A 12,472-nucleotide genomic window follows, 5' to 3' on the forward strand; every position below is an offset into this window, starting at 1 on the left:
ATCATCGTCAACACAAGTTTGAAATTGACGTTAATTTTTTTGCCGCCAATTACAGTTTGAAAGGGCACGAGGTTTCTCTCTTGCGCTTCGATACAAGCAACTTCTGCCCTAGTTTCGTGAAAGAATTCAATTTTAATTGGCCGACAAAATCTTGGCGATGAAGGACGTGGATTTTTCCAAATAATCACGTGTGGATTGACTTTATCAAAGATTTGCAAGGGAACAAGTGAAATAAAGAAAATGTTGGCATCCGTTTATTGCCGTCTACATCGATAAACTTTTGTTTGTAAGTACTTTGACCAGAAGTGCCATCGCATCCCCACTTGCATATCAATTCTAAATTAGCAAGTTTGTTCTCAGGAAGTAGTCTAGTCGAGAAGTGAGTTCTCTGCGAAAATTAGTTACAGGTCTCGTAAAAATATGAGCGATAGCTCTTTCGATCCGGAATCACAACCCGAAAAAGGAGTTTTTTGGATTTTTTCTGCCGATCAAAATTACGATTGTTATTACAAAAAACTAAAAAAAAAAAAAAAACGCCCTTTCGTTTTTTGGCTATAACTCAAAAATTATAAGTGATAGCGAAATTTAAAAAAAAGATCCTAAAAGAGGAGGAAATTTCCGATGAATAACTCCGTACTCCCGGAATTCTAGCTCCATTATTTATAATTTTAATTTAACCCTTATGTTAGTAACCGGGTACCCGGGTACCCACCACGGTGTATCTGTGTGAATAGCTTAAAGAAAGTTCAATATTTCATTTTAAGCTCTCAAATCGTCGTTTTTTAACTTAAAAGAAAGCTAGTTGTGAGTTCATTTAAATGATTTATTTTTTATTTTTTTTTTTTAAATAAGCTTAAACTCCAGCCATCGCCCCATTAGCAACCGGGTACCCGGGTACCCACAGTGGAAAGCATAGGAAATAAATTGAATTTAATTTCTATAAATGCATGCAACTAAATTTTATTAAAAAATATTACATTTTTTTTATAATTAATGACATTGAAGGCATTGTACACGATTAACTGAGTGCTCGTCACATACAGGTTGGTGACAATTGGCACAAGCCTTACGTGTCTTTCGCCGTCTTCTTATTGGCAAAGCATTGCAGACATGGCAAGATCCTGTAACCATTTTCCTTCCGGTTTTATCTTTTGGAGTCTCTGGACCAGGATTTACCACGACTGTTTCTGTCAGTGCATGGCCTAAAATACTTTGAATGGCAATCTTTGTTGAGAAATGGCGCATTATTTGTGGGTTTGCGGTACGATGTTCAATCATCGGCAATGCTAGTTCTTCACTTAGCTTACGCATAAATTGACGACGTTCTGTCGTTTTTTTGGCAATCATTTTATTATTTTCATAATAAATTATATATGCCGCAAGTGAAGAAATGTCTAGCATGTTGAAAAATATTGCCATTGGCCATCTCGAAGATCGTCGTTGGCTGGTGTATCTGCGCAACATTTGGTCCATTGTGTCGACGCCAGCTTTATATTTATTATAAAAATTTATTATTTCTGGTTTTTTTTTTAGCGTCATCACCAACTGATGCATCTGAATGCATTGTAGACATCAGAATGACAGCTTTATTTTTTTTAGGAACGTAAGAACACATGGTAACCTTTTCGTGAAATCCAAAAACAGTCGAATACTGCTCCCGTTTCTTATTTGCTCCCATAACACTAGGGATGTAAGGTTTATTTTTTTTTACCGTGCCAACAACAGTCATATTCCACGATAACAAATGTTTAGCAACTGGCAGAGTAGTAAAGAAGTTATCCATGCAGATATTTCTACCACTAACTACCTCGGTACGGAGCCGCCAATTCTTTCACTACTCTTTCACCCTGATTCTTTTCTCGAGTGTTATCTGTTTTACCAGTGTACATAATCCCTTTCAAAGGATATGCGTTCTCTGCATCACAAATCCACCAGATCTTTATACCATATTTAGCTGGTTTCGATGGTATATATTGAGTAAACCCAGTACGGCCACGGTATGGATATAGTTGTTCATCAATCGTCAAGTTTGCGGTTGGTTTGTACATCTGAGCTAAATTGGAATTCAACATTGTCCACACATCACGAATTGGAGCTGCCTTGTCTTTTTTTTTTACGTTCACTTCGAGTATTACTGTCATCGAATCTCAAAAAACGCAGAATATTATGGAATCTCGCCAATCCCATCGTCGCGCGATACAGTGGATAAGAATTGGAGTGCCACATGTCAAAAGTATGGTCTGTATTTTAATTATTTGCGCCAGCAAAAATCAAGATACCGAAGAACGAATAAATTTCGGGTATTGTAACGGGCTTCCATTGATGCTGTGAGTTTGGATGGTCAGCGTTATATTCTTGGAAAATGGTTTCAGCTTTCTTGTTAGTGTGACGGACGATTATATCAACCATTTCGTGAGTAAACATTTTTTTGAAAGTCTCACTAATTGACAACGTTTCCGTACTGCGATGAGGCCCACTCCGCTGGCGTACAACATTATGAGCTGCGGTCTGATGCTGAGTTGGTGGAGTTTTGTTCCACACTGTCTTATCTTTCGCAATAAAACTTCCAGATGGTTCTTGAGCTCGTCCTAAAATAATAATAACAACATAAATTAATTATTTAAGAAAAAAAATTAGTATTCCAATCATTGTTAAAAACGAATATTTTATTACCTTCAGGCTCAGCAGTTTCTACTTCATTGTCGTCATCCTCACTCTCGCTATTCTCAACCTCTTCTTCTACTGCTGAATTCCCTTCAGCGATTTCTCCTGTATCTTCAGAATCTTCTGATTCGTCATGCCCTGAATTAGCTTTTTGATTTAAAATTTGACGTCTAGCTATATTTGCTGGAATCCAGTCTTCGTCATCACTGTCAGAAACCCCGCTCGAATCACTGTCATGTTCTCCAAGTAGTTTTTTCAAATATTCATTTCTTTTGGTTGCACTTAATCTAATAAATTAAATATTATATGATATAAGTCGTAAATAATTTTATTACACAAAATTGTAATTAAAATATTTACAAATGTTAAATATATGTAACGTTTATTTACCTAGCATATTCAGCTCTCGATAGTTGTTCCATAACTTTATTTTTCACTGTGAAGAGAACACCATAAATAAAACACGTCTGATCTCACCAAAAATCTGTTACGTACTAAAAAATGCTCGAATCTAGTGCGCGATAGAAAACGAAGAAATAACCTTGAGTTTTTCTCTCTCTCCAACGGCATCTGCTCGGCTCCGAACAATAAAAACCGGCCGACTACCTGGAGTGCCCCAAATACGTTTCAGATGTCATTCACAACTCTACGTTGTTATTATTTTTTTTTTTGTTTACATTGTCACTTACTATTAATATTTCAAGAAAAAAATATTTTGGAAAAAAATTTTTTAATAAAATAAACAAAATTTTTAATACTCAGAATTGTGGGTACCCGGGTACCCGGTTGCTAAAAGACGTCGGTAAAGTTGGTTACTAACATAAGGGTTAAGAATTTGCCTGGCATTCGTTTTATCGCAGTGTGTCGCATAGCCAATTTACGTGACAGATATTTCTTCAAAATGTTATTCAAGGTTTTGCTGGCTATAAGATCCCTATCAAATAACTTGACTAAGGACTTCATCTGAGAAAATTAAAAATATCACATTAAATTCATCTTGTATGAGTCTTTTATATTATTGTAATTATATTGAAACAATGTAGATTTCATTTCAACTCACAAACTCTTCACGAAAATCTTTATTGCTCATTGGTACCAGGTAAACTGTAAATAACTATATTATCTCCATATCTATCTTGCAGGTGGTTTAACAATGTCTTTTCCGTAGGCTTGTAGTCCATAACCTGTAGTAATTGGGCAAGGGTAAACTGACAGTCAATACTATTTTCGATAACTTTATAAACCGAGTTCAAAGAATCTTGTAATTTTTCGTTACTACCTGTAGAGCTACTTTGTAGTTTATACCAGAAATTATCATAACAATTTTGATGATAACGAGCTCCGAGATCAACTAGCGATTCGACTTGTGAGACACGATTTTTTATTTTTTCACCAAAATCATCATTCCGCTGCTTGGCACCTTCTATTAGTTTTGCTTTTAATTCATCAGATTTTACCAAAAACTTAACATCTTTTTTTTTATTCTGCCACGGGTTTTCACAAAATAAACAAGACTTTTTGAAGTCAAACTCGATAGTACCACGTTTAGAAGAGCGATAGGTTGAAGGTCCTCCTGTATTTGTTTTCGCAGAGTAAGTGTAACCGTCCCGGCATTTTTTATGAACATTTAATTCTGTTTTATTTGTTAACAATGTATGCTTATTATCTTTCAATACTGTACTGTATTCAGATAATTTTTCAATTGCTTTAAGTTTAATTTGTTGTGTTTCCGATGTGGACAACAACTTTCCACAAATAAAACAATTTTGAGATGTATCCATTTAAATCGAAAATAATTTCACAATGTAACTCACAGAAAGCAAAGTAAAACATAACACACAGCTGGACTGTCGACTGTATACTGAATAACGATCTCACGTTCCAGTGATTTCTAGGTAAGGGTCGAAAGAACCGACCCGTTTACATTCATGACTGCGACTTCCTTGGGTACAAACTTCATGTTATGACCGATAAAACATTGCACGTCTAGGATCATCGCCATGTTGAGGAGTGGGAATGTTGCGCTCGATTATATACTGACGGATGGTATGTGGAAGACTGACTATTCCATCTCCAGCACACCCGCTTTTATCCCCTCGTGGATGAATTTTGTGGAAGTAGAGGGGGATCGCATAGTTCATTTAAGGCGCATAACTGCATGAAAATTCAAACTTGTTGAATTCTCCACCAAGGTATTTCATTTGCAGACGATTTTCCCTGGCCATGCTACACATTTCAGTCAGCTGACTGGAATCTTCTTGTAGAACTCTTACGATTCTCGGTGGTAAGAAGACGTTGTATTCTCCATCGATCGTCGCCATAACACGTACCCCGAATTATGTTTTGACCAGTCGTAACCCGATGACGTCATACACTCCCCCAATTTCGAGTTCCGACATCTTCTTGGTTGGCAGATTCTCCAGGCGGCTGACGTGGTTAACTTTTGCTAGATCCATCGCGGTTCGAGGCTATTTCACAAGCGAGAACAGTTCACCATGAGAATACGATGAGAACAGAGTGACGATCACGATAGACGTACGTACCACCCACCCCCACTACAATTTTCCATTGGACAAGTCTCGACACGCATATTGTGCGAGGAATTTTTATGGGCCCACTCCCATTGCCCCAGATTGATTTCAGTGCCGTAACCGCGAAAATGATCAACGGCGGGGGGGGCTAGGGGGGAGCGCCGCGAATTTGGGGGGGGCGGTGGCTAGGGTGGAGCGCCACGGATTGGAGGGGGGGGGGGGGGGGGGGGCTAGGGGGGAGCGCCGCCGTCTTTGGATTAGAACCGGCGTATATACACCCCCCGCGACGAGAAGCTGGTAGCGATTGATATTTACAGCGATGTTGAGGGTCTCAATCATACTCCAGCCGGAATCACGTTGCTCGAAATCTTCCACCATTGATAGCAGATCACCCCGTGCACGTGTAAACCAACCATTTATATCGCTCGATGGGAGAAGAATCGCCACGTTGGAGGTGTTGAAACTCTTAACTTCGGTGGAGATCTCTTCGTGCTTGACATTTTCGAATTTGCACGATAATACGAGGTTAACCTTCACATTTCCCTCCTCGCGCAGTATCAGCTCCAACTTCTCGGTGACGACGCGCTGCACATCGTTCAGAAAGGCGTCCAAATTTTTATGACGGAGATTTGTGACAACCCCCGTTCTGATTCGGCTGGCAAAAGCACTATCCACGTCGCGTCGTCCAACAATTCTGTCGAAAATTTTGAAAAACGTCAGCCAGTAAAAACACGTCTGTCTGTAAATACAAGTCCGAATACTCTCCCAAAGTTTGGACGTTAAAAGTTTGCCATACGTCGCACGCGTGTGCGTAATCGTCGTCTGATATATTCCGGTCGTTCAATTTTGAATAAAACTGTTCTTTGGCTGGTAAATGTTTCTCCTCGAGCTTCTCCCAACTGTCTATGTATTCGTACGGGAAGACACCTTTCCCAGTCAATAACCGAAATTTGTTCAAGCTACTGCAGAATTTACGTGTTATTGTTTTTCGGCAATCGTCCAGATACGATGATAATTTATCGAGGCTGCTAGGCATGAAACGGTACGAATCTATGAAACGGAACGTTACATCCGTTCCCTTAACGAATTTAGTGAAGGAAATGTACTTTTCTTTGTTGCCAGGTAATAGTTTCACAGTACCTTCGAATGACGTACCCAGGGCTTTGATCAGAAAATGCGAATCGTAACCCGAAAGATTGTGGAATATCACTGGGATGGTGTGCGAATTTTGGTAATTTAGATTACAGCTGCGGTGAGCAGCACCACGGTACTTTCCCGTGAAATGACAGTGATCCCGATGTTTCACGTCTGTGGGCGTAAACGGTTTTTCACAAATATGACAGACCGTCGATAAATCAAATTCGTTGATCTGATTGAAATTTAGTGGTTCCATCGGTACAACAGTCTTGTAATATCCCTCCAACGAAAGTGCCAATTCCTTTAACTCGTTCACAAACCATTGGATGCAAGTTTCTCCGCGATTAATTTTGAATTTTGAAAGCGAATCGTCAAACGCACAATGCAGATAGTAAGCTATACTATACGGAAGATGCTTCTGATAAATTGTTCTATTTTCCCCAAAACGATTCAGTCAACGATTTCAGAATTCCAATTGTAGTCAAAATTCTTGTCTTCTCCCCGATCGTTGAGGCGTTGTTGCGTAAGATTTTATTCAAAAGCCTGGTATTTTGGGTTCCGAATCGAATCCATTTTGCAATTTCTGCCGGTGACGATTTTTCAGATAAGATCTTGAACGCCGTTTCCATAATTTGTATTAATTTCAAACACTTTTCGGAATCCATGTTTCTTCTTCTTTCGATCACACACACACTTGACAAAGATAGAGTTGCGAAGCTTGCTCTAGAATGATCGCTCTACGCTGACCCGGTCTCTTTTGTGGGTACTAATATTAAGTAAAGCTGGGGATGTTCGCCACAACTATATAGGTCGGAAATGTTGATGGCGATTCGTAAACTTTCACGCTAATAGTTTTCCCCAGGCGAAAAATAATATTTTCCACGTACTTCGAATACACTCTTTTGTGTTAATTGACCGGATGGCGATGTCGCAATTAGATAGGCTGGGAATGTTCGCCACAATCAGATAGGCCGGGGAGGAATGTTGATGACAATCCGTAAACTTTCACGTCAATAGTTTGCTTTTACTATCACTCCCCCAAATTCTTACGATCTATCTGCATATATTAACTCAACGCATCCGATGCAGTCTCATCAGTCTGACACGATACGTACAAGTCAAAAGTTCATCAAAGTTCTGCAATATCACCGTTAAAGTCATGGCCGCTGAAACATACTCATATATCGTCAAAACGATGGAGAACGCACGGGATCGAAATCGCAATCGCTGCTTTTCTCTGTTTCAGATCATTAGTGGACTAAAAGGTTGAAGAGAACAAAAAAAATGTATACGCATTTTTTGTTTATTCAATAAAAAATTTCATTTTTTTGTTTATTCAATAAAACATTTTTTTGAAAAAAAATTTTACATCGATCAATTGTTCAATTTTCTCAAATGTTAATTATTGTAATTGATTCTTCTATACATATATAATTGGAACAGTGGTGTAAGAAGGAGACGCTGTACACGTTGTCCTGGTACGGTGTACAAGTTAGGCGAGAGCCGACGCATCTTTGAACTCGATTTGCCCATACTGGCCGCCCAGATATTGCAAGAGCAGCCGCTCCTCCTCCATCGTCTGCATCAATTTCTGGTACTGAGTCTCGTCCTCGTTGAGCATTCGCACAATCCGTGCCGGTAAGAATATGCTGAATTCGTCGTTCAGATCTGTGACGATACGCTGTCCAAACCTCGTTTGAACTCGTCGAATATTGGTGACTTTGTAGATTTTGAAAATTTCTAGCTCGGTCAATTTCTTTTTCAGTAGGAATTCGGTCATGCTTGCCACTTTGTTCAGTTTTGTGAAATCCATTTTTTTTAATGTTCAACAGTTACGTGTTTTTTTGATAAATTTAGATTTGCGAACTTTTTTGTCCACTTTGTTTAGTTCTGACTTCTGATTCACAATGGTTTTCAAGTCGTGAATATTTTTTAAGAACAGATCGATTCGCTGTTTTAGTTCTGCTTTACTTGGAGTTCTCTTCATGAGCGCTGAAGGTGTAAGACTGTCTTTCGGACCTGAATTTCAACCTTTTATATCCGTATTCCTCCCACCAGGCACACAGAATCCTTGAGAAACTTCTAGAAGCTACCGAAATGATGCGTCATCGATTGTACGTCAGAACCTTCCAGAATTCAACGTCGCACCGCAATCCGTTGTCCGCAGGCCGCTCACCGTCGGACGATTCCGAGTATTGTTTTCGTCGGACGATTCCGAGAATTGTTTGTCTCAAATTCATTTCTAATATCAGGGCTTCCACTACCTGGTGGACCTCAAATTAGTTGCAATAGTGGCATGAAATCAGGAGAAAAGTGGCACAGGATTAGGAAAAAAGTGGCCTTAAATGCCTAACAGAATCACATCTTTTCACTGGTTATAGATCATAATCTCAATAACGTGTGAAAAATATGCAAGAATTTTCGATAATTTTATGAAATTTATTTATTTTTCATCACAGTGTGTATCAAATATATCTACATTGCACATTTAGTTTCCAACGTAACATAACACGAAATCATATTACTTTCACTTAATATACTTAAAAATAACATTACTATTTTATTCAATAAAACATTTTTTTGAAAAAAAATTTTACATCGATCAATTGTTCAATTTTCTGAAATGTTAATTATTGTAATTGATTCTTCTATACATATATAATTGGAACAGTGGTGTAAGAAGGAGACGCTGTACACGTTGTCCTGGTACGGTGTACAAGTTAGGCGAGAGCCGACGCATCTTTGAACTCGATTTGCCCATACTGGCCGCCCAGATATTGCAAGAGCAGCCGCTCCTCCTCCATCGTCTGCATCAATTTCTGGTACTGAGTCTCGTCCTCGTTGAGCATTCGCACAATCCGTGCCGGTAAGAATATGCTGAATTCGTCGTTCAGATCTGTGACGATACGCTGTCCAAACCTCGTTTGAACTCGTCGAATATTGGTGACTTTTAGTCCAGTCATTTGGTGAAAAAAGAGGGGGTTACCTGGAAAGTTTTCCGGGAGTTTTGAAAACTGGTGAATTTATAGATTTCGGTATGCTCTTTTCGAATTTCAACTTTGCCACCTCGTACCCCCGCCGCTCGCACCGCCATTTTGAAAAAATGGCGCCTAAAAACGGTTTTTGGGGAATATCTCCTTTCCGACGCATTTTACGAAAAAAATATTTATGTACAAAATTAAACTAGAAAAAATTCCCTACAATTTATGTATCAATAATTTTTTTTATAAAATCAATAGTTTTTGGCGTACGAGCGCCACAAATTACATTTCAATAGATGTTTTTAAAAAAAACTCATTTCCACACCACCTGGAGGTAGAGTAAGCGGCGCGTTTTTTATTGTGGTTTCCCCTGTAGGCCTAATCCACTTGTGATAAATTTTATTCGAAATTTAGCGCAATCTCCTCCACTTTGCTGTTCCTGATGGACCAGGTGTTATGACTTCGTCTTGAGCATCGATCGAAGCATCTAGGACCGAAATTTCGTCCGTATCATCTGCGCTGTGACTATCAGATTCATCACACGTCTCTTCATTTTCGATTTCATCGAAAGCTTTTTCAAAAATAGTCGCCGTTTCTTCCTCTTCATCATAATTATATGATGGAACTGGCGAATTATTACAATTACCACTACAATTTGCGCATATAACGGAGCATTTTAATCCAGCTTTTCTGCATCCACAGGCTTTCTGACATCCTTTTTTACACTTGCAGGAAATAAGTTTCAATAACGATTCTGGAGCGGGGGGTTGGAGCATCGTAACAGGAATTAGTCCATTTTTGTTTCTATTCCATCCCCATTCTTCTGCATTTTTTTCATTCCCGTACCACTGCTGAACCTGGTGATAGGCTCGGAATGAATGTTGTCGTGCTGCTGCTTCTGTTGGTGGCAATGATGCAATATTAAATTTACTTTTATATGCTGATTTTGTGAAGCATACATATCTATATTCGTTTAAAGACATGGTTTTTTTTATTTTTCACGTCACTGTAACCGTATAATCGAAGGAGAAAACGTTCTCCTGCTTTAGCAATGATCTCTGGATCAACGTTCGGATTTTTAAATACTTCAATAACCTCGTTTAAATCAGGATTTTTTCGGAGTACATTAATGAATTTCATGTTTCCTTGATTAAAGAGTGCACATGTGGTATCACAGCCACTGAAGGCATGCAAAAATAAAATATGATCTGCAGCTGTGTTATCTATGATACTTTCAGTGGAATATATTTGTTGGGAAATTTTTCCTTTTCCTGGTTTGAGAAAGTACACGTTCGATCTCGTACATAGAGCTGTGAAAAGAATCAGAAGATCTATATCTTCGCCGACCACTATTACGGTATCGAATGCTGCTGAAACATTTATTGCGGTATTGATGATTAGTGTATCCGCATCTTCCGTGGCTTGTGAGACCATGAAATTTTCCGCTTCAAATTTTGTTTTCAGCATTCTAATGAGGCGGTTCTTGTTCGCATCATTCCCCAGGAATTTATCTTGTGACACAGTTGGAATCATTGTCTCGTCGAAGAGTATGTCTACTGAAGCAGCTATTCTTGATCGTCGGGATCGTTCTGCGTATTTCGGGTTGCTACATCTTCAGGATATCCGTCGAATACGATTATGGCATTGGATTTATATTTTGATCGAACGTACGTGATGTAATTACTGCAAATAGATGAAAATGGTTCACCGCGATGCCAAATGACTCGGTGTAATAAGTGCCCTCCGTCGATGACATACATTGTATCACCAAAATTTACGTCTCCAGAATGTTGCTTAAATGCTTTATACATCGAAGATTTTACGCATTTACGCATGCCTTCGCCATTGAAAAGTGATAATGGAAATGGAGCAAGTTCGTACGCAAGAAAGTTTTTAAGTTCCTCTTCAGATTCTTTTGCAATACACATTCGTTGGAAAATTAATAATGGATTAATCGGAACAATTTCACCTTCTATTGGGATGCCTGCAGTCATAACACCAAGTGATTTTATTCTGTCATTGCAACCAATTTCTTGAGCCATGTAACAATTTACGTTTTCATCTCCAACAACTCCAGTGCTTATTGACATGATATCCTTTATTTCTGGAAAAGGTGAACGGTTGGACAACCAATCCATTAGCTTTTTTACATCGTCATTGTCGCGGCTTACTCGTGAACTTCTCATTTCGACGTGCTGCTCGGAACCAGAAAAGCTAACATTGCAAAAGTTTTCTACTTCGTCGCAAATATTGTGCAAGAATACCATTCCTAAAGTCCACTTAGAAAGCACGCTTTCGTTGACTCCTCATCCATGAGTAAGAACACCAAGGCATTTCATCGTCCTCATCAGCGATTGCTCAATTGTCATATCAGACCATATGCCACACCAAAATTTGTCAGAACGTCTAATTGTAAAATATCCTTTGGTTGTAAAAAGTTCATATTCTTCAGCTGACATTCGTTTCTTCAAATCCGACATGTCCTGCAAATATAAATGGCAAGATTTAGCATATAGGAAGTGGCCACTAGCATGAAAATAAGGTATCATTTTCTGAATAGTGTCGAGATGTAAATTCCAATTGCCCATTCTTTCCGCTTCAATGAATTGTTTAACAAGTGTAACCATCCGGAAATACTGGACCCATAATTTTGCTGTACGGCCACGTTGTTCAAATGTAACCAATTGACTCTCAAATTTCTCTGCAAGTTCTTGACAGCATTCTTCTTGGTCCGCCTCGAGTACCACTGATCTGTCGAAATTGTACAAAATTCTTTCTAATTCTGCATTGAGATCGGGTGTAATATCTATTGATTGTAGAACAATTTTGGCAATTGAAAGATATGTCAATATATGTGCTCTTATCGCACGTGAATACGCATGTCCTGTCATAATTTTTTCAATTGAATTAGTTGCGTAAATAGTGTTAAAAAGCTCTTTTAATCCACTTCCAGTCATTATGTATCCAATTGATCCCAAGAATGACATTAACAAATGAAATCCACCGAGTCTTACGACAGTATTACTTAATTTGGAGTCCACATCGTACGAGGAAATAATGTCCCGCGCTTTGAAATACAGGGGCTGGTCAAATGTAACGAAACAAGTATGCTGATGTAATGATTCACATTTTTCAGAAGCAGATAAGAGAGCAGTTAAA

At 38.7% G+C, this 12,472-nt stretch overlaps 1 protein-coding gene across 1 annotated transcript; it reads right to left on the reverse strand.

Moving 5' to 3' along the window:
• Positions 1 to 1,821: 1,821 nt before the first annotated feature.
• LOC138190463 (uncharacterized) lies at positions 1,822 to 3,328 on the reverse strand. The gene is made up of 3 exons (XM_069133653.1): positions 3,055 to 3,328; positions 2,674 to 2,951; positions 1,822 to 2,588 (listed from the first exon to the last, which is right to left on the reverse strand). The coding sequence occupies exons 1-3, from the start codon at positions 3,084 to 3,086 to the stop codon at positions 2,248 to 2,250; spliced, it is 651 nt and encodes a 216-aa protein (XP_068989754.1). The 5' UTR covers positions 3,087 to 3,328; the 3' UTR covers positions 1,822 to 2,247.
• Between the last annotated feature and the right edge of the window lie 9,144 nt (positions 3,329 to 12,472).

The sequence above is a fragment of the Neodiprion pinetum genome, chromosome 2 (assembly GCF_021155775.2).
Source record: "Neodiprion pinetum isolate iyNeoPine1 chromosome 2, iyNeoPine1.2, whole genome shotgun sequence".
Lineage (NCBI taxonomy): Eukaryota > Metazoa > Arthropoda > Insecta > Hymenoptera > Diprionidae > Neodiprion > Neodiprion pinetum.